This window comes from Triturus cristatus, chromosome 4_1, assembly GCF_964204655.1.
Source record: "Triturus cristatus chromosome 4_1, aTriCri1.1, whole genome shotgun sequence".
Lineage (NCBI taxonomy): Eukaryota > Metazoa > Chordata > Amphibia > Caudata > Salamandridae > Triturus > Triturus cristatus.
The window spans coordinates 355630837-355653726 of record NC_140585.1 but is presented as its reverse complement, the minus strand read 5'-3'; the positions used below and the strand labels follow the sequence as shown (position 1 = coordinate 355653726).

At 46.3% G+C, this 22890-nt stretch overlaps 1 protein-coding gene across 6 annotated transcripts in view; it reads left to right on the top strand.

The window, feature by feature from the left end:
- The window catches only part of CAPRIN2 (caprin family member 2), a 699936-nt gene that overhangs the window by 456922 nt on the left and 220124 nt on the right, over positions 1–22890 (top strand). For all 6 annotated transcript variants that reach the window (XM_085652361.1, XM_085652359.1, XM_085652360.1 and 3 more), the window contains one exon: positions 16449–16604. In XM_085652361.1, coding sequence (XP_085508487.1) covers positions 16449–16604 — 156 coding nt within the window. The remainder of the gene's footprint in view (positions 1–16448; positions 16605–22890) is intronic.

The window sequence follows — 22890 nt, the reverse complement described above, 5'->3', positions numbered from 1 at the left end:
TCTACCTCGAAAAGGTTTTCCACTTACTAAACAGAGTATTTCTAGGTGGATCTCTGCCGCTATTACTTTCTGTCACCAGCAAGCCGACCATCCCTTGCAGACAGTTCACGCCCATTCCACTAGGGCGATTTCTACCTCCATGGCACTCTTTGCGGGTGTCCCTATCGGACATTTGCAGAGCGGCAACATGGAAGACGCCTCCTACATTTACCAAGCATTACTGCTTGGATATGGAACTCATGAAGGATGCTGCAGTAGGACAGGCTGTGTTACGTCATCTATTTCGATAGAGGTGAGCCTTCTTTTCATCCCACCCTCCTTTCCTTTACATGCACATTTCTCCATTGTGTTTTCTACTGTTTTCTTTTGATTGCACTTTGTTACTTCTCTGCTTTCACATTGATATGTTATTATCTGATGAATTTGTGCATTCTGTTCCCTCAGAAATGTGCCCATCATTGCTTGCTATTCAGATTCAGGCATGTGAATCTATGAAAGATACCCTAATACTGGATAAGAAATGCGTTACCTGTAACTGCAGTTATCCAGTATTGGTATCATTCATAGATTCATATGCAACCCACCCACCTCCCCTGGAAGGACTCACCTGGTTCTCTCAGTGATACATCTACTTAGCACTGTGCTTACGAAAATCTGAGGGACTAGAGCTCCTTCCAGGAAGGTTCCAGAGGGTGGTGATAGCTGATTGGTTGTTCTCTAGAGTTTGGTCCTAATTACAAAAGGACCTGGATATGTTACTAATGTGAGGCTTTTGGTCTATCTGTCTAGTGAGACATTACTTTTCTTATGTACCGGGGACTCCCATCCCGACGATGGGGAATGATTCAGGCATGTGAATCTATGAAAGATACCAATACTGGATAACTGCAGTTACAGGTAAGTAACACATTTCATCTCCTGGCCTTCCCATCCACAATGGAGATCATCTATTCGGCCCTCAGGTAGACAATGTCCTAGAGAAGATTAAAAATAAGACTGCTAAAGACATAGGAGCGCCTCAAACTGCTTCTCACCGTGGCTTCCTTTGCAGCTCATCGTACTGTGAAGGGTCTCAGAACAACTCTCCTAAAACTTCCACCTCATACCAGTGGCCACAAGCTCAATAACACCTCTCCTAGAGCGTACTACAGAGGCTCATATTGGGGTAACCACTCCAAAGGTGGATTTACCAAACCATCCGCCACATCCACCAAACCTTGAATTGTCACAAATTCCTCCCTATCACACAATCTATTGGGAGTCTACTACAAAGGTTCTTACCCACCTGGTGGAGCATCACCTCCAACCAGTGGGTGTTAGATATTATCCAACATGGTTATCTGGAGCTCACTTCCACACCTCCCTACATTCCACCTCACAAGCACAAACTTTCCCCACATCAACAGTTGCTAAGGGAAGAACTACAAGCAGTCCTCAACAAAGGAGTTGTATAACCTGTGCCACTCCACCAACAGGACACAGGGGTCTATTCACTATACTTATTCTCAAAAAGGACGAGTCCCTCAGACCAATCTTGGTCACTGTTCAAGATATCATTCTGTTAAAACAAGGTGACTTCATGGCCATACTCTACCTCAAGGATGCCTATTTTCATATTCCTGTTCACCCAGCACATCGCAGATATTTAAGGTTCTATGTTCTACATTTCCAGTTCGAAGTGCTCACCTTCAGGGTCATTATCATTTTCAGTCTTCACCAAATGAGTTTTGGTAGTGGCGGCTCACCTGCGCAGACAAAGCATACATGTCTTTCCATATCTGGACGTTTGGCTTATCAAAAGCACATGTCAAGTGTTAACAACACCCAGGTTACCATTAACCCTCTGCACAAACTAGGGTTTACAGTCAATGCCTTACAATTCCACCTCTAACACATTCAAATCAAACCTTACCTAGGAGCTGTTCTTAACTCCGGAATAGCTTACCATAATGCTGCTAGGATACAATCATTCCGAACACTTATTCCCTAGTTTCAACCAGGTCAACAGTGAGGACAGCCAGCGTGACCTCGGTTTTTTGGCTCCATGTATAGCCATATTACCTCATTCCAGACTAAACCTGCATCCATTGCAGGAGTACTTAGTGCAACAATGGACTCAAGTGGAGGGTCAATTGGAAAATCTATTGTTGGTACGCCATCAACCTTGCCACTCTCTGCAATAGTGGAACATCAACAATCTTTTACAACTACGGCCATTCCTAGACCCAGTTCTGCAGAGAAGCCTAACCACTGACTTACACGATGGGGAGCTCATTCCCAGGATCTCATTGTCCAGGGCTACTGGATACTCAGATCTCCACATAAATCACCTAGAGTGACTAGCTGTTCACCTAGCGCTGAAAGTCTTCCTTCCTCATCTAATTGGCAAAGTAGTCTTCCTTAAAATGGACAACAGGACAGCAATGTATTAGCCCAAAAGCAAAGGGGGGGGGGGGGCACCAAGTCTCACCCCCCCACTTTTTCATTTAGCCCAGACCATTTAGAGTTGGGTTCCCCAATACAAGATTCCCTTGTTATGGAAGCATCTACTGGGAGTGGCCATCAATTTTGCAGATTTCACCACAGGAGGTGCCAAAAAGTCCACGAAGGGAAACTCCACCTGCAAGTCCGCCTGCAATACCTTTAGCATTGGGGAAAACCACCAATAGACCTCCTCACCACTGCAGGAAATGCAAAATGCCTAAACTTTGCCTCAAGGTTTCCACAGTCCAAGGGCAACGCACTGTGAATGAGTTGGTCAGGGATATTTGAGCACGCTTTTTCCACTCTCCCACTCCTTCCTTTTCTGGTCCGCAAACTTCGGCAGACATCTCACCCTCATCCTGTTGGCTCCTACATGAGCACGACAACCATATTTAACCGAACTCCTGAAACTTTCAGTAGTTCCTCACAAAGCACTGCCGAACAAGCAGGACCTTCTCACGGAGAACTGTGGACTAATCTGACACCTGGACCTTAGATCCCTCAATCTTGTGATCTGGCTCCAGAAGTCCTGGAATTGAGTTACCTCGATCTCCTACAACAGTGCATGGACATTCTCAAAAAGGCACGCAGGCCTACCACACTGGCCTGTTATGCTGCTAAATGAGAGATTTCTTCACTATTGTCATTCCAAGCACATTGATCCTGTCGCAGCGAAGGTACGAGACCTTGTCTGCTACTTATTTCATTTACACACCTACAGTTTAGCCTTTACATTTATTTTATTTATAACGTTTTATATAGCACTAACAAAACCCTAGTGGGTATCAGAGTACTTTACATGAGCGAGCGAGGAACAGACATTGAGGATTAACAATTTAATAAGCTTTACCACCAAAGGGAGTCGTATAAAATCAATAAATGAAAGGTGAACTCTTACGGCAAATACTTCAGAAATGTGTTCACTTTTTTTGAAGGACGCAGTCGACTAAATCAAGCGGACATCCAGAAGCAGAGAGTTCCAAATCTTCGGGGCGCTACCCGAGAAGGTTCTATATATATTTTTTTATTTTTATGGAAAAGTTGTGGTTTGAAAAGCAGAGTGCTAGTACTTCGTGATAATCGGTGTCCCCTTGATAGTTCAAGCTTTTGTGCCAAATATCTAGGTACGATTAAGGAACTAGTACACGTGGGAATGCACTCGCTCCAGGTACAGATGATACGGTATAGCAATATATATTTTTACTTACTGGGACCTAACTCGCCGGATTATATACCCATGAATAGGTTGTAATTACTGAGGGGCTTTATACTCTTAAGTGGACCAGCCGGGTCGGAAGTAGAACCGGCAGAATGGAGGAGGATATGAAGAGATTAACAAGCCATACAGCCCTGAAGAAGTTGCTGGGTGTTCCCCTATCGAGGAAACCTGTTTTGGCTGGGCGAAAAGAATTAAAGACTAAGATCTGAAAAAATGACACACTTTTGTTTTGTATAAACCGTTGTAATTTCTTTGTTACACTTGATGCATGTGTGAGCCAAGGACCATTGTCCGAATTAAGTAACAACATCAGTGTCTTACATTTCGAGGGTTAGAGTGATTCCCCTCCCCTTGAGCCCCGCATTTGATTACACTTTGTGTTTTGATAAAATAACACTAAATCTTAGGCGTGACCGGGATTCCCTAGTTCCAGTTCACTCCATTAGGACATTATCCAGAAGCAGAGAGTTCCAAATCTTCGGGGCACTACCCGAGAAGGCTCTAGTGCATGTTTTCTTTTTACAGAAAAGTTGTGGTTTGAAAAGCGGAGTACTAGTACTTCGTGATGATCTGTGCCCCCCCTGATAGTTGAAGCTTTTGTGCCAAATATCTGGGGGTATTGAAATGTAGGGCTTTGAGTCAGGCAGGTCATCTTTAGTTGAATTCTTGCCTCATGAAGGAGCCAGTTCAGGGATTTTAGATTTGGGTAGATGTGCTTATTTCTTTTAGATTTGGTCAAGTCTGGCAGCAGCATTAAGGGAGGCCCCTTAGAGGGGATAGCTTGTATCTTCGCAGGCCCAATAGTGGGCCACTTCCATAATCCAGACTGGGCAACACAAGAGCTTGGACCAAAAATGTTAAGGTCGTTCTCTTCGAGAGGTTTTAGTTTCCCTAACAGTCTCATATGATAGTTTGCTCCTTTGGTGACAATACTGATGTGTTCCTGCGTATTCTGGTATTTGTCTAGAGTAATTCCCAGAGATCTAGCAGAGTCTATAATGTGAGAACATTTGAGGGCAGTTAGATGCATCATCCAGAGCTCAATCTTGATAATGTTAGGAGTAATGAGGAGGAATTCTGTTTTGGCAGTGTTGAGCTTAAGATGGTTGCTAGTGAGCCAATGCGAAGTGTTTTGTTAATTAACACTAGCAGCTTTCAAGGAGTCTGCAATAGGTTTCAAAATATGATTGAAGAGAATAGGTGAGGGGGCAAATCCATGTGGTACCCCAAGGGTGACCACGAGGGCTGAGAAAGGGATTGGTTAACCTTGACTCTGTGTTCTATTGTGGAGGAATGACGTTAACTGATGCAGGACAGACTCTGATAATCCCATCCTCCATTCAAGTAGGTTCAGTAGACCGTCTTGTTTAACAGTGTCAAATGCAGAAGATAAGTCAAGTAGTATAAGAAGACGCGATTCATTCTCGTAAAGCATTTTTAATGCCATCAACAATGTGAGTGCTGTGACCTTGACAGAAGCCAGATTCGTGTCACGTGTTACCTGGTTTTTAGCTCCCGGAGTTTCCTGGTGTGGTCACCACCTCTATCAACTGGCACTGCATCGATGACAAAATATCTAACGCGTTGGGTCTTTTTGGTGCACCATCTCAGTGTCTGGGTAAGATCGATCACCATTGTTTATGGCCCTCATATGTTGTAGGATTCTTTTGTGGATATGTAGCGTAATGCTGCCCACATATTGTAACCAGCAAGTGCATGTCAGCACATAGACCGCAAACTCAGTTTTACATTTATACGACCATGATCTTTGTCACTCTTCCTCCAAATGGGGTCGAAAAATAAGTGGTATCCTAACCTATACTGCAAGCCCTGCAGTGATTACAGTTAAAGCCCGGGGGTGCTTTCACCCAACTTATTTTGTGTTCAGTTTCTGGGCAAGTTTTCACAATTGCATTCCGCAATGATAGAGCTCTCCGGTAAGTTAAAGGAGGGTGTCTGGGAAGTATCTTACCTATAACAGGGTCCCCTTTAAGAACGTGCTAATTTTTATTGCACAGATCCCTAAATTCTCTGCTTGGTATTGTAGGTAGTTAGGAACCTCACCTGGGGTTTACATTCCTCCTCCCTTGATACTCTTAGAGAATAGGATCGTTTCTGGTTTCTTTTTGTTGTCCGCCCTATGTGCCTCCTTTATTGCTCTTTTACTGTAGCCCCTCTCTAGGAATCTCGGACTCATTTATTTCTGGCATTTATTTAATTGTGTCCATGCTGCAGTTAGCTTGCAGCATTTTTCCATACCGTATACTGAGTTTAGTATGTGTCTAGTGAAAACTAGTGGCATGCAACGTTGTATTTCCTGCCGTTTCCTTCCTGTGGAGTTTAGTCTCTAGCTTTCCCGCCTGCACAAATACTTTCGTATCCAATAATTTTATACTACTCTTGCTGCTGGTGTGGGTGAACTTAAAATTCAGATTGTAATTCAAGAGATTAACAAATTGTTCTGCAGATTCAGTGGTTCCCCTCTAAATTGCAAACAAATCATCAATTATTCTTATCCAAATGATTAGGAGTTTGTCCCATACTTGTGCGTGTTCCCTGCAGGGCACCTGTTCCTCCTACCAGCCCACATGCAGGAATATGTAACTGGGGGCAAAGCAGGTGCCCATCGCAGTTCCCAGTTGCTGCTGATCTAGCTCACCCCCCCCCCCCCCCCTAAGAAGAAATTATCTTTTCCAGGCATCTCTTTGCCATAGACATTAGCATCTGGGTATGTTTGAGCAAGCCTGCAGGTCTCTCCTGCCTGTAAAAAGTGGTACATTGCTCTCAACCCATCAGTATGGGCTATGCTGGTGTACAAAGATGTTATATCAAGTGCTATTAATACATAATCATGTGCCATTGGTGTGTCCTAAATCTTTGAGTCACCACTGTCCCTCACATAAGATGATAGATTTGACAAGTGTGGTTATAAGAAGAAATCAATGTATTTTCCCTCATGCTCCAAATAGCTGATATAATGGGGCATCCGGGGGGGGAAACTGGCAATTTTGTGTGTGTGTGTATATATATATGTGTGTGTGTGTGTGTGTGTGTGTGTGTATATGTGTGTGTGGGTGTGTGTATATATGTGTGTGTGTGTGTGTGTGTGTGTATGTATGTATGTGTATATATATATATATATATATATATATATATATATATATATATACACACAGTTTGGAGTAATTCATGGTGAGTTTACTGACGAACTCTACCTGGTATGAGGTGAAATGGTTGTTTCTCTTTCCGTATTTAAAGAGTATCTTATTTAATAGGCATGATGGACACATGGTAATTGAGGCCTGACAGAAGGGTAATGGAAATGTATTCTTGGTGGCCAGGGATGGACCTTAAGGAGAAAAGTGTAGTGTGGAATTATATAGACTGACAAAGCTAGAGTCGTGTGTACGGAGGTATCTAGTTGTCCTATTGGATTTGCTTTCTAAGTGGCTGAATATAGAAGTTCAGCCAAAGTCAGAATAGTGGAGTAAATGCAATTTAGTGGGGTTAAACACAGAGCAGTGTGGCTGTACAACCAAAATAGTGAAGGTGGTGTTGAGAGGTTCAATAAGTTTATCAAGGGTACATTATATTTACCTATTATGAGTAAAAGGTTGAGAATGAAATGGATGTTATGGGCATATCTAGTTATTCCACACAGAGCAACTGGGCAGACGCTGTTTAGCAACATGACTGTGTACTGGCCTACTTTAATTATGATTGGCGGGGGTCCCTTAAGTCATTTGAAACCTGAAGTGTAAGCATAGCTTCAGTCTCCAAAAAAATGACACAAGATGTATTCAGACTCAAGGCATGGAATGGGACATGAATATCAAAGTGGTACTGTTGGTTTGAGTGAAAAGTGGTGCCAAGTTTGTGAATGGCCATAGGCTTTTTCTGGGGGTAACACTTGCTGTGAGGTTAAATGTTTTGCAGATTTAGTCCTCCTTCCTTCAGTAACAGATTATAACTTTGTAAAGTAGTCTGTGTCATGATGTAAGGGCTCCTAGTTATTTTTGGTTGAACGAAAGGTGACTTGAGCATCCTGATTGGACTTCATCACAGTATTTTATTTTATTTTAATGTTTTATAGAGCGCGAACATGACCCGTGCGGGTATCAGAGCGCTTCACATGGTTACAGGGAAGAAAACAAGACAATAAAAAACAGCAGAAACAGAAGTCTCTAAAAGCGGAAGACGCAATAGTCTTGGACTCAGGCAGTGAGTCATAGCGGCTGAGAAGGGGTCTTAGTACAGGAATTTACCCATGAGGAAGGTTTTGGCCTTCTTCTTGAAGCGAGCTAGAGAGGGTATTCTTCGGATATCGGGCGGGAAGGAATTCCAAATTCTTGGTGCTGCTCCGGAGAAAGCCCTATTGTAAGTTCTTTTTTTACGAAAGTGGGCGGGCCGGAGCATGAGACTGTTAGTGGATCGAGAGTTCCTGTTTCCTCCCGATAGCACCAGTTTCTGTGACAGGTAAGCAGGGGAGTTTGCGTATAAGGCCTTGTGGGTAATGCATGCCAGTTTCAACTGTATTCTGGCCTCTAGAGGGAGCCAGTTTAGGGCTTTCAGATGTGGAGAGATGTGGTCGAATGTCCTGGTGCCGGTGAGAAGTCTGGCTGCCGCATTGAGACAGGCTTTTAGCGGTGCCAGGGAGCGCTTGGGTAGGCCTGTGAGGGTGGAGCATCCATATTCCAGCCTGGATATGACTAGGGCTTGGACTGCCATTTTCAAATCCGGAGCTTCGATGAAGGGTTTTAATTTCCAGAGGTAGCTCAGGTGGAATCTGGCTGCCTTGGCCATTGAATTAATGTGGTCACGCATGTTCAGGTTGCAGTCCAGAAATATGCCCAGTGATTTGGCGGAGTCCACGATGGTCGACTGGCAATTTAGAGCTGTGATGGCCTTGAACCACTCCTGTAGCTCCGGGTTGGCTTTGGAGGGGGGAGATCAGGAGAAATTCAGTTTTCTTGGCGTTGAGTTTTAGTTGGTTAGTGGCGAGCCACTGAACGGTTAGTTTCAGGGTTTCGTTCAGGGCAAGGACCTCCTTGAGTGAAGAGATATTGATGTAAATTTGGGTGTCATCCGCGTACATGTGGTAGGAGATATTGGCGGAGCGAAGAACTTCAGTGAGAGGCTCTGAGTAAAGATTAAAGAGGGTGTAGGAGACAAGGTTGAGCCTTGAGGGACTCCAACCGTGACCGGGGTGGGAGCTGATAGGTTGCCGTCAATGAGGAATCTTTGAGATCGGTTGTGGAGGAAGGACCTGAACCATTCGAGGACAACGCCATTCATACCCATCCTGTATTTAAGGCGTTCAAGTAGTTTTTCATGATTGACCGTGTCGAAGGCGGAAGATAGATCTAAAAGGATTAGGAGGCATGTTTTGCCTTGGTCTAGGGCTTGGAGGGCGTCGTCCACAATGTGGGGCATGGTAGTTTCGGTGCTGTGCCCTGGTCTGAATCCCGATTGGAAGTCATCCAGAAGATGGTAGTTGTTGATGTGTTGACTAAGCTGGTATTGTACGCATTTCTCTAACACTTTGGCTAGTAAGGGTATATTGGAGATGGGTCTGAAATTGTCTGGTGAGGCTGGGTCAAGCGTTGGTTTTTTTAGAATAGGAAGGACTTGGCCGGCTTTCAAGGCGTTGATCATCGCGGTCCAGCAGGGAACAATGGCACGGGAGGCCGCAGCTAGGCAGTTGGACGGTAGCGGGTCACTGAAGTGGTTGTTAGGGTTTAATGTAGAGAGGATTTTAGCTATGGAGTCTTCGTCATAGACTTCGAAGTTAGTCTAGCAAGCTTCGTTTTTGGGTAAGGTCAGAGTGCAGCAGGAGGCAGTTGGTCATGGGGGGGTTGAGAGCAAGAGATGGTGCTGAGTTAGATTCCGAGGGAGGCAGTTTTTTCGGCGAAGTAGGAGGAGAATTCATCCGAAGATATAAGAGGTATCGAGGATTCTTTAGGGGTTTTGGCCAGCTTGTTTGATTGGTGTTTAACCAATTCAAAGAGCTTGCGGGGTCTATTCGTGGCATTGCCCAATTCGGCTCTGAAGTATTCTTTTTTTGAATTGAGGATATGTCTGTTGTAGGAGTTTCTGGCCCGTTGGAGAAGTTTAAGGTGCTCAGTAGACGGGTGCTGTCTCCAGATTCTTTCGGCTTGACGTAGGGATCTCCTCTCTGAGTTGAGGGAGGCGGAGAACCAGGGGTATCTGTCTTTGATTTGTGTTCTCTTTAGTTTCAGAGGGGCAAGGTCGTCTAGAATGTTCGACATAGATGCCGAGTAGTGATCATAGAGGTCATTGATTGAGGTTGTGTTCGAGGTCGGGTAGAGGTCAAGTTTGCAGCGAGTCTCCAGCTTCGTAAGGTCCAGGTTTTTGGTGTCCCTAATCCAGCGTTTGGGAATCATCGGTTGAAGGGGGCTTAGTCTTGAGTGATCCGGGTAAGATGAAGGATATGGTGTGGTGGTCGGACCAGTCACAAGGGTCTATCGAGATGATTTTGACTACTGACTCCTTGGATATGATCCAGTCCAGGGTGGCTCCTTTTGAGTGAGTTGGTAGAGAGCAGGATTGAGTAAGGGCTTGGTCATTTAGGAGGTCTTTGATGGTATTGACGTAAGGGTCATTGGGGTCATTCCAATGCAGGTTGAAATCACCGAGGAAGATCTCTTTGGAATTAGAGGAAATTTTTGAGGTGACGACTTCCAGTAGGTGATCGGTGAAAGTCATTAGAGCCTGGGGGGTGGTAAAAGATGTGCAAGTTACCAAGATGTAGGGCGTTGTTGGAGAGGGAGAGGGCAAGGTACTCGCAGGAGTCAGTAGTGAGCGTTCCGAGTTCCTTGACCAGCAGGGAGGATCTGTAGATGCAGGCGATGCCTCCGCCCTTTCTGCTAGATTGCCTATCTAGCCTGGCAATGTTGTAATTAGGGGGGGACTAATAAGTCCAAACAAGGGGAGGAGTATTCATTTAGCCAGGTTTCAGTAAGAATGGCTAAGTCCAGGTTTTTGAGCAGGATGAGGTCAGCGATATCGGCTGCATGTTTGACTGCTGAACGGCAGTTGATTAGGAGACCCGATAGTGGGGGGGTCTGGGGGAGTGTCAGGTGTCTGGGAGGATGGAAGAATGGGCGCAAGATTGCTTTTAACCACATTTCTATTGCGTCTTGTGGTTGGCCTGTTGGGGTTGATGGTGACCGTGGTGCTTATGTGGTGTGCATGATCTGTGTCAAGAGGGCAGGAGTTGACTGGGGCAGTGTTGTAGTCTTGGAGGATAGTGAGGATTTCGTCTTCAGTAAGGTCAGCTGGGGTAGGGGAGGAGGGGGGGGGGCTGTATGAGTGCCAGAGCTCGGGATTCCTCTTCCGAGATGCGTCCGGGTTGTTTGCGCGGGTGTAGATGTGTTGGGGGGAGCGGGAGAGGGAGCATGGGGGGGCTCATTTGACTGTGGGGGGGAGGGTGGGTGTAGTTTGAGGTTTGAGAGGGAGAGCTCAGCAAGGTGCAGGAGGTTCATAAGGTCAAGAATGGAGCAATGGATGCTCTGAGTTAGCTTGGACGCTCTGGAGTGCAAGGATTTGAGATCGATGAGGGCTGGGGGTGTTGGCAGGGAGGGGGGCGAGGGAATAGGAGCCGGTGATGGAGAGGGGGGTGGTCCCTGTTTGGGGTCATAGAGTATGCTGGGGGGGGAAGGAGGGGCTATGGTGGGGGCTGTAATGGGAGTATGCGGGACGCACGACATAGTGGGCGGGTAGGACGGAGGGCTACTGGCGGTGGAATCAGTTCTCCTGTCCGTGTCGTGAACGTGGTTTCTGAGGAGGGTGAAACGGTCAGCGAATTTGTTAAGGTTATTGGCTGTGGCTTGGATCAGGACTATGCCGCTTTTGTAGAGGGTGATGGTGAGGTCTGCTCTGAGGGTAGAAGAGGGTATAATAGTGAGTTTGGTGCCATAGGGAATGTTTTTAGAGGAGTGAACATTAAGAAGGTGTGTTAGGGTTTTTCGCCAGGCGGCGGTGTTTTTCGAGTAGAAGATCAGGTCATTTATGCAGGTGCCACTGCCCGAGTTGACGCGAAGGTCTGATATCAGTGTCTCAGGGTGGTTTTTTAGGGTGGTGTGTTTGAATGACTTCGCAGCGGTTTTGGAAAGGTTGGGGGGGGGTAGACCAGGGTAAAGGAATTGTCCCCCGCCTTCGCTATGGCCGGGCAGGACATGTTGGCAGGGGAGGGGACCTGAAGTGGGATGAGAGTAGTGGGGTAGCGGTAGGGCAGGGCCTCACGGTTGGCAGGTTTGGGAGCAGCAGGGCTCGCTGGAGGGATTCCCGTGTGACCGGCGTACGTAGGGAGGACCCTAGAGTATGAGAAGGTAATGCAGGGCTAACGCAGACGCAGGTGTAGTTAGGAGCGATATGAGGAAGTGGCGTGCCGGTTCATAGGTAGCCGCATCTGCGGGCCTGGCCCAGGATCAGGGTGTAAGGATAATCTAGGAAAGAGCCAGCGCTGGGGTCCTGTACTGTGGGGCGGGTCGAGGCTATTTTTGTCTGTCGAAGGGTGTAATGTTGAGACGAGGATTAGTATCTGTGTGAGTGTTAGCTGCAGTGGTATGTCCTGGGTAGCAGTGTAGTACAAAAGAGTAGGGATCATAAGGGAAGAGCAGCATATTTAAGGTGTAGCGCCATCTTAAGGTCAGGCACTGAGGGGCTAGTGAGGATGTCCTGGACGGGCACCATTTTGGAGTCAGGCGAGAGGGTCTTGGTTCGGTAGGATCTGTGCAGGGGGCTCCCTGGCCAACTCGATAGTGGAGGTCAGGGCGGAGCAGGAATGCTGGTCAATTGTAGATCCATAGCAACGGAGAAAGGAGTGGGGAAAGGCGATCCGGGGCAAAAGCTGCGAGGAGTTTTCACGGGTGGAAGCAGGAGCAGGCGAGGTGAGGGCACTTAAATTGATTCCCAGAGCATCGTACCTGGAGCACTGGGGCTGGTGAAATCTGCATCAGGGGGATTGCGGGACATCTCGAGAGGCGGGAATCCCTCCCAGGGATCGGCAGCTGGTGTCGCGGTCTCAGTAGGAACCGTGCAGGGCTCTTGGCGGCTGTACGGTGTACCAGTGCGCCGTGATCCCGAAAAATAGGACGGCACCACTCCTCCGAAGGGCATGTAGCGGCGCACTCGACTGGGCATGGGGATCTCTCACGGCCCAACGGCAGTGCGTGGGGGAAGGCGGGGGCAACCGTAGACTACGGAGGGGAGGGCGCCCAGTAAATGGCGTCTCGGATGATAGATAGAGACCTCCGGCCCCTGGAGAAGGTCGTGGTCGTCGGTCTCTGATGGACAGACACCACCAGCGCAGGTGGCTCGCAGCAACGGTTGGCGCACATCAGCAGCGGCGAGGGAGCCGGTCTGCAGTCCGGCGGGATCCCGGGGGTGAGGACGCGGAGAGGAGTCGGCGCGGGAAGACTCGACGGTCGTCCCTCCACAGGTAGGTCGATTTGAAGTGGCTGCAAATGCAAGCTTAGTTCCAGCGAGGGACGGGGTGGACCGGAGGTTTAAACAGGGATAAAAATCTTTAGCTGATCCCCAAACCAGGAGCTCCTCGTAGGTGCTCATACTCCTTGGCGGTCAATTTTACTTTAAGGAGAATGCGTGGTGTTATCTTTGTAGTTGGTGCCCAACAATATCACCTTATCTGCTACCCCCTTATTGTATAGAATAATCTGTATATTCTGTTCTTTTAAAGATTTTTATGATTTGTATAGAAAAGTTAGCGCTGCATCGAGGGGTATGGGTTCTGGTTCTTCACAGGGTTATGAGACCGTAATTGTGCTTCAATGTTCATTGCTTTGAGATTCTCTTTAAGGTAAGCTTTGAAGGGCTTTTTTGTATTTTTGGAAGATTCATTTTGAAATTCTTCACGAATATGCAGAGGTTTTGAAGATTACAATTTAAAAAGAAATATATAAAAGTGAAATGGCACAAGATAATTTACACTCCCCTTCCATTTAGGGATTCAATGATGCCAGAGCGATCCTGGTTCACAATGATCTAGTTTCCTGGCAGACAAATTCCTAACAAGATTGCACTGACCATCCTAGAACTCATTGGAAAACTGGAGATGTAAATAAATAACAAATAAAAGTGAGGCCCTTGATACCCAAATGACCCCTGAGGCTGGCTATACGAGGGGATGAAAGATGTGCCTAGAGGCCAACTGAAACAGACCAAGACTTTGGGCACCACATCTTGTTAGCATGGGGGTGGTCACAGAGCACGAGATTGACTATCTGCAATCGGTCCTCAGGGCTGGCCTCGCCATGTACCTGTGACCTACTGGTGATGGCCACCCCCAACAGGCTCTTGTGGCCACCATTAAAGTAAATCATTAAAGAATAAATTAGCCGATTAACTGAAAACAATGTTAGGCATGCTCCTTTTATTTAAATTCAAATTTTTTAAAAACATTTTATTTTTTTGCTATTAACCTAGAACATGGCCTAAAATATTGAAGTGGCAGCTATGGTTAAGATTGAAAGCTTAAAATACTGACTGCCATTTATTCTGAGCAATGTGGCTGTTCTCCCCCTGCCAAGACCCACCCCTCCCATGTACAGCTCATGACCCTGTACATGTCACAAATGAATTCACAAATGGCATTGGGATATCCAATGAAAGCTGCCATGGGGGCTCTAGCACTCTCACAACTGGCCCTACATCCTGAATATGTGAGGTGGTAGAAGACACTACTGGAATTTAGACGTATAGGGTACACACTACATAAACATACAATTTTATAAAATCTATGCCACCCTTCTTGCTTAGTCTTCCCTCCCACCTCCCTACATACTTACGAGCAAATGAGAACGTCACCTGGGGGTTTGGGATGATGATGCTTAGGACGAGGCCTGCTGCTATCCTATAGAGGTGGCCAGGTGTGCGAGGTTCCAGCTGATACAGCTAAAAATACTTCACAGGTCCTACTTCACGTGGACACACCCATTTGTGATGGGGAGGTCTAGTGATGACCTGTGCTTGGGGGGTGTCAGCAGAATCTGTCCCTTCTACACACACTGTGACTGGCCAGCGGTTAAAGATTACTGGGGAAGGATGCACGGCAGGATATCCCGGGCCGTTGACTGTCCTCTAGTTCTGACACCCCAGTTGGTGGTAATTGGTATTCGGGGGGGAATATACTCCGGACAGGTATGCCCTGTTATTCTGGAATGTGAATCTGATGGTGGCTCAGACCTAATCCGATACTGGGGTGGCCGACACAATTCCAAAAGTGGCTGATTAGGTGACACACCTGGTGCCATAGGGCTGTAAAGCTGGTCTATCAGGCCTGCGGCAGCTCACGCAAGTTTGAGAAAATGTGGGTTTCATGGTGGGAAGCGAGAGAAGGTCCTATTTGAGACAGGACCCATTGATAGCATGGGGCTGGACGTAGTTCTGGAATGACCCCTACATGAGGACGTGCCCTCACCGGATATTTATACATATGTATTTATTTATTTAAAGAGTTTTATATAGTGCTGGCTAGACCCGTAGGTATCAGAGCGCTTTACATAAGGTCAGCAAAGTTACAACAATAATTTTACGTTACATCAAAATATGAGACACATTGACGGGAGGGAAGGAGAGATCAGTAGAGAGGCAAGGGGGAGAGGACGAGGGGGAGGAGGAGGAAGGAATAAGAGACAGAGGTAAAGTCAGCCCAAAGACCGAATGGGTAGGTTACGGCCAGTGAGGTAGTCGGAGGCCAGTCTCCCCTATAGCACTCAAGGAAGCACCAATGGGTATCGGTCAGACAGGTGGATAGAAAGGAGAACAAGGCAAAAGCAGAACGGCATGAATACAATGAGGGGGAGGGTGGGCGAGACAGGGAGAAGGGCAGAAAACTGTGCCCAAGGTCCAGCTGGGCAGGTGACGGTCAGCGGGTGAACCAAGTCCGATCTCCTCATTAGTTGAACAGAGCAGCTCCACCGGGCATCGGACATAATCCTCGGACTCCGCTGTCAGGAAAGAGGTCATGTGTCCTCAGGGAATGTCAAGTAGTGCGGGGGATGGGTGGGGGAGGGAGGCCATGGTCATAAAGACGCATATGTAGATGCATACTGGATCAAAATGTTCTATGAGGATGATGTAAGGGCAGGAGGTTATGTGGGACTACTACTGATAAACAGATTTTTTTTTGTTTTAAGCTTAAATAAAAAAAAACCTTGCTGTGTACAGTCGTGAAGGATGTGCAAAATGAACTCTTGATTCAGGGCCTGGTGAGTCAAAACGCCTGACACAGGGTAAACCCAGAAAATACTGGGTAGGTTGAAGGCCATATTCTCCGGTGTTGGGCAACATAGGAATGTGAGTTTTAAAAGCAGAGCCCACTGGCCACTGCCAGGAAAAGGCTTTGGGCACCGCATCCTTTTATGCTCACTCAGGGCCAAATTCCATGGGCAGGCCTTTCACTGAACGCCTCTTGGTATGGCCAGGTCCACCTGTGGATTCTGGGGATGGTACTTTTACCTCTTTTAGTGATGATGTCTTTGCTGTCGTTTAAGATATCTGAGGTAATCAGCAGTGCATGAGGGGGAGTGGTCCTGCTTGCTACAAATGGTGCAGTTTTGTGCTTTTTATACTTTTCTGTTTTCCCAATTAATTGAAACAGTTTCTATAATATGTTCAGAGTTGTAGCTAAGCAAAACTGTGGATTAGATATTGGGGAAAGTGACTGACTTTCTCTTGACGGTTTGCAACTTTTGTTTCTCAGGCGTGTGTTCCTCTGTCAAATGACCAACATCCGACATCACAGGCGCCCTCGCCGTCTTCCCTGTCGCCAGTATCCAAAGGGCTTGCGTTCCAGCCTCCCTTGGCAAATGGCAGCTCTGGGAACACAAGTACAGCACCGTTTCAGGCTGTGCAGACAGTAAGTGAACTCCATCTATGAGTTGTAAAGTGATATAGGTAGAATCCATCTCTAGTGTTTTTATTTTTATGCAGTGCTGGAAATGGAAAAAAACTTTCCTGGATCCTGTGAATCGAAGTTAAGGGCATGGTAGAAAGGGAAGCCTAGTCACGAGGGTCAGAAAAGGTATACTCTAGGTCTTCCAACGTGTACAAGTAGGTTTAAAAAACTCTGCTCCTCAATAAACTGACAAAGGCCAGTGTTATAGTAAATATGTTGAAGCTTTATTTGGTAAGAGTACATCATTTTACTAGCAAGTTCCAGGGGAAAGAACTGTGGCGATTAATGTACAGGTTGAAACTGTGTGAATACTTATTAGTAAGTGCTGTATCAATGGTTATTTGTATGTTTCATAGATAAATTTGACATTGCTACAGTGTATTCACATATCTGCTGCACAGTTTTTAGAAATGTCAACAACCTCCGAGTGCCTTTAAACCGCAGTTTCTTTTGAGCAGTTGAGAAGTGGAATTGTTTCCTCAATGGTTTTGGGATATGTTTTAACGTCAGATTTTTCTGGAATTTTTCTGGCCACTACCTTGCTTGTGTTCCATAGGTTGTGATGTGTACTGAAAATGAATTATTTAACTTTCTGTGGACATTTTATTTAGTATGATCTCGTTTTAATTCAGTCTTTCCAAACAAGCTTAGTTGCAGAGCTTGCAGGCAATGCTGTTTAACCAGTCCTACAGCCGTATCATTCATCAGGGATTAGACTAACACAATCTGGTAATTTCCTCACATTCCTCAGCCTCTTGCTGTTTTCCTTAGTTTTCTGTCTCTCCGTGCCAGAGGCAGCTAATGGAGTGGCTGTTCACAGCCATGTATGTGATTGACCACGCACCCCTCGCTCTCCCTCTTCCTAAGATCTTACATGGATGTCCGGTTGCCTCGCTCCAACTGAGAAGCACTTTGATTGGAGCCGCCTGGCGTACTGCGCAGAAATTCTAGCTTCCTGCATTCTTTACACTAGAGGCTTGTGATGAGGTCTGTGGCACTGCTGTCCCATACCATGGGAGTTGATCATGACAGCTGGTTGCAGTTTTTGATGGCTAACTTGAGCCCCCAGATCAGCCCTGTTAGACCCTGCCCTTTTGACAGGTTTATCCCCAAACTTTTTGCCTTTTGCCTCCTGTTTTTCTGACCCGGTTTTTGTTGGCTATAGGATTCTGAGCACTTTACGACTGCTGACCAGTGCTAAAGTGCATATGCTCTCTGTATAAATAGTGACTTTGATTGGTTATCCATGATTGGCATATTTGATTTACTGGTAAGTCCCTAGTAAATTGGACGATGTGTGCCAGGGCCTGTAAATCCAATGCAATGCAGCACTGGTTGTGCCTCCCACATGAGTAGCCCTGTAAATGTATCTCAGACCCACCACTGTAGTGTCTGTGCACGCAGCTGTTTAGTGCCATGTTGTACTGGCAAGTGCACCCACTTGCCTGGCCCAAACCTTCCTTTCCTTACATGCACGGTACCCATAAGGTAGGCACAAGGTACCCTCATGGGCAGGGCGAAGTGTATGGGGAAAGTAGGACATGCACTAGTGTGTTTGACATGTCCTGATAGTGAAATACTGTGTAAATCGATATTCACTATTGAAAGGCTATCTGTGCCATAGGCTTATCATTGGAGTTGCACTTGCAACATTTTCACATGTGTAACTTGCATTTGGGACAAGATAGGAAAATTAAGTTTAGACTCTCTGAACTCCGAATGTATTAACGCACCTCTTGGTAAAGGTGTTTTTTAAATCCTGTGTTTGAAAATGCCACTTTTAGAGAGTGGGCATTTTCTTACTTTACCATTCTGTGTGGCTCCGGCTGTTTTTGTATTCAGTGTCTGGTGTGAGTGACAGGAGCTGAAATGTGCATTCACTGTAGACATTCACTGGAGGGGAGGGGCTTGAGGTGTGCCTTGTCTTGCCTGGGTGACTCGTCGCAGGCCTGAATAGACCAGGTCTGCATTTAAAGTAGTGGGAGGCGTTGTAATTACACCAAAATAGGCTGTCTCCTTTTGCACAATGCTGTCTCCACCCCCTGTGGTCATGCTGCACCAGTGAGGGCAGAACTGGTTTGGAGTAGTTTCAGAGATCCTTACCACAAAGACTTTGAATTACTTCCAAGAACAAGAGGACCCTGCCAATAATAGCTGGAAAGCTGTAGGGAGGAGTACTGCCAATTTGCTGCATGGGGTTGGCCTGCAGTTGCTGCTTCTGTCCGTGGTGGAGGAAAAGGATTGATTATTTTTGCCCTGCTGGGGTATCCTACTTGTGGAGAATCTCCAAGGGCTTGGGGGTGCTATCCTCCTGTTTTGGAAGACTCAGGGATAGCAAAGTCTTCTGTGTGCTTTTACTTTACTGAAACTCCTTGCACTTGAAGTTCCACTGTGCTTTTACTTTGCCCAGAATTACCTGAGGGGCTTTTATTTGCTGAAAAAGCTTCTGTGTACTTTAATGAGGGGAAGTTCCTGTGCTTTTAGTTCTTTGGAACTGTTTGTGCTGCTTTACATCAGTGGGACTGTATTGCCCGGGTAAGCCTACCAGGGCTGTTCGTTAGTAGGGAGGTTCTCTGGCACTCCCTGGATAACCACTCGCTAAGGGCGCTGCCTGAGTTCAAGGCTAAGCCACCTGTTGAGGCGCAAAGTAATCAGGGAAGCAAAGGCGACAGCCCACTAGCAAAACGAGCGCAGCGGGACCGCCAAGCGTTGCCTAGGTAACTCCCCCGCACGTTGCCAAGGTCCTGGAAAGAAAACTGAGGAGGGGGGGGGGTAGGAGGGAGAGTATCTGGCTCCTCTTTGCCGAGCAGGTTTTAATCCTCAACGGTGGTCCCGCCCGGCCCCTGTGTCCTTTACTGACGCCGTGCCCCCTGAGCAGTCAGGGAAGGAAACCCTCCACCGGAGCTGCACGCACACTGGTAGTAGGTGCGCAGAGATCTGTGCCTTAAGTCTTTAGGCTGAATCACCTCACTAGACCTTCTATGAGGAGGGGTATGATGTGCCCTATGGCCCTGGAGGGATTCAAATGGTGCTATGCCTTACTTATGTATGCTTTCTGGGCCTGCATAATATGTGCAAGGAGGGTGCTTTTATAATATGTGCTACCTACCAGTCATTTCTTGATTTACATTACCTAACTAATGTTGTTCCTATTGCCTAGTGGTAAAGTTATGATTACCTTATTAAGACTAGTACCTAGTGGCATAGTAAATCATGTAATGGTGGTCTTATGTGCACCTTTATGACAAACGTCTAGTGGCGCAGTGATTTGTTATGTGGTCTAATGTGCTTTTAATGCTACAAAGTGAGTTATGGTCTAATGTGTTTTTATGTGCAATACAAAGGATATTTTTTATATACCCTTGTGTGGAGTCTCTATTTGGGGTGTGCCTAGTGTGTCACTGGTGTGTGTGTTTCGCAAACGCTTTACAAATTGCCTCTTGGATAAGCCTGACTGCCTGCCATTCTACCAAGGGGGTGACCAGGGGTTATTTTGGGTTTGTAACTCCCTTATCCTGACTGGAGTGGTGGGTTCTGCTTGGCTTAGGTGTATACCCTAGCCAACCAGAATCCCCATTACTAACAAGCCCCATCAAAATCTGCCCATCCACAAACATGTCGGTGCTCAGAGGGAGAGATGTTGATCTTGAATTGAGCCCTGTAGATGTGAGGTTTCCTGTCCTATTGTCCTTCGTAAAACATTTGGCCTTCTCTTCTAAGACCTGCGGTAATCTGCTTGATGCAGGCACAAACTGGAAAAGGACGGAAGGCAGAAGGGTGTAGTGCTGCTGTGTCTTGTGGTGACTGAGCACAGAGCACTTAAGCGTTTAACAGAGTTAAATGGTGCGGTTTTATTTGCTCACACTTTACATATTTTGGCTTTGTAAACTCAATTTGGCTCCCAAAAAATGCTGTGTGGTCAGTGCCACTTCAAATAATACCACTCAATACCACTCAATTTTACACATGTGAACTGAAGTAATGGGATAACAGAAAACAATCATTGGCATGGCCAATAGGCCTCGCATTTGGTACCTTCATATTGTTTAGCCATGTAGCACATTATGCTGGGTACTACAACATTTACAGTTACTTCACATGCCACTGGTGAACGGCCACACACCCAAGGTTTGGCTTTCCTGTAATTTAATAAACACTGGAAATGCAATTCATGACCGCAAGTCCGCAACCTAAAGCAAATGAAATGATGAATAAAAAGTAGTTATTAACCAGGGTTTACAATATGTCGTGCCTAGGTGGAGCCTAAAGGCGTTCTTTTTAACCTATAGTGTGCCATGGAGTGCTGAATCATGGAGTGCTGAATGAATTAATCGGACTGCCTAATGCATCACAAAACCTAAAACTAATTTAATGAAAATGGTTTCATAATCATCAGCTACCTTCCGGAGAAAGCCTGGAGCACATAATGAGGTTGTGGTGCACTCAAAAAATGTCAATATATTTGATAAGAAGTGTACTAAAGACTTGCAGTTTTGGGCTATATTAATTAAAAACACATCATTCCAGTAATGTCAGCTGCCCGCATTATTATGCTGTTATCACAAATATATTAATTTTTTGCTTTGAAATGCTTGCTTTTTCTATCCCTCGATCAACCTGTGAAGTGGTAGGCAAGCGTATTAAATCAATAGGAATAACACACCTACCCAGGACAGGAAAGAAGGTATAAGGACTATTAACATTGAGTTCACAATGGCATCTACTGCATGTAAAGCTGGCACAATAACACTCACATTTTGCACTGTTCAGACACCAGAGCACAAATAGAGGGCTTCAGTTGAGAACAAGCGTTGGTGGGGTTCAGGGAAACAGTGGGGTGAGGAGCGAGGGGGGCGACAGAAGCAACACAGAAGGGAGTGCCTAGGCAATATGATGGCAGTTGGGGGATACCAAAGCAACACATTGAATGGCGAGGGGCGACACCAAAGCAACACTAGGAGGATGGGAGAGGTAAAAAAGCAACATGGGAATTGGGGTAAAGTAATGTGTATGGGTGGGTAGCCAAATAAAGGGGAGAAGGACGCAGGTGGGGTGAAAACAACACGGAGGGGACGGAGAGAACGAAGAGTGCAGGGGGATAGAAGTACAAGAGGGAGTCAGCTTAAACACTCATTAAGTACTTAATAGAAGAAACAAGCATTTGCAATGCAATAGGTCTCGCATTCACGCGAGTTTGAGCTATTGGCATTGTAAATGACTACCTTTTTATTTGTTTTGGGTTTTGACCCATAAATAAAAGGCATTGTCATTTACAGTACTAATAGCTTAAACTCTCGCAAATGCAAGACCTATTGCATTGCAATAAAGGGCTTTCTCGACCGCTTGTTAGATTGCGAATATCAGAGGAAGAGACCGGCCTGTGACGTCTTCAAAATAAATAGTGCAGTGAAGATGTGCAAGTGTCGCAAATTACACACAGTGTGAAGTGAGTTACATAGGATCCGAGCTATAAACACTAACAACGCGCTTCAACACCTGATCTCAGCTGCAGCTCCGGCCTCGTACAATGCCCTTGCTATTGTGAGCGAGAGGCGCTGAGGTGGTGGTAGTGATGGTATTAGTCGTGGCATTGGTGGCAGTATTGGTTGTGGTGGTATCGGTGGTGGTACTGGTATTGGGGGTGGTATTGGTGGGGGTGGTACTGGAATTGGTGGTGGTGCTGGTATTAATGGTGGGGGGGTATTGGTGGTATGGGTGTGATGTTGGTATTGGTGGTATGGGTGTGATGGTATTGGTGGTATGGAGTTTGTATTGGTGGTATGCTGATGGTGTAGGTATGGGTATGGTGATATTTGTGGTGATGGTATTGGTGGTGGGGGTATTGGTTGTATGGGTATGGTGGGGGTATTGGTGGTACGGGTATTGGTGGTACGGGTATTGGTGGTGGTGGTGGTACTGGTATTGGTGGTACTGGTGGTGGTGGTAGTGGCACTGGTACTGATGGTAGTAGTGGTGCTACAGGTACTGGTACTGGTGGTGGTACTGGTACTGGTGGTGGTACTGGTACTGGTGGTGGTATTGGTACTGGTGGTGGTATTGGTATTGGTTGGGGTGAAGGAGGTATTGGTTGTGGTGGTATTCGTGGTTTTAATAAAACAGGCTTTTTAAAACAACCCATCAGGTGGCTTTAGTGCAGATGACATGTAACACAGATTTGCTGTTGTCAGCTTCAGCCCATTAGCACACGATTATGTGCTACCTGGAATTCACATGACTTAATTTGCTT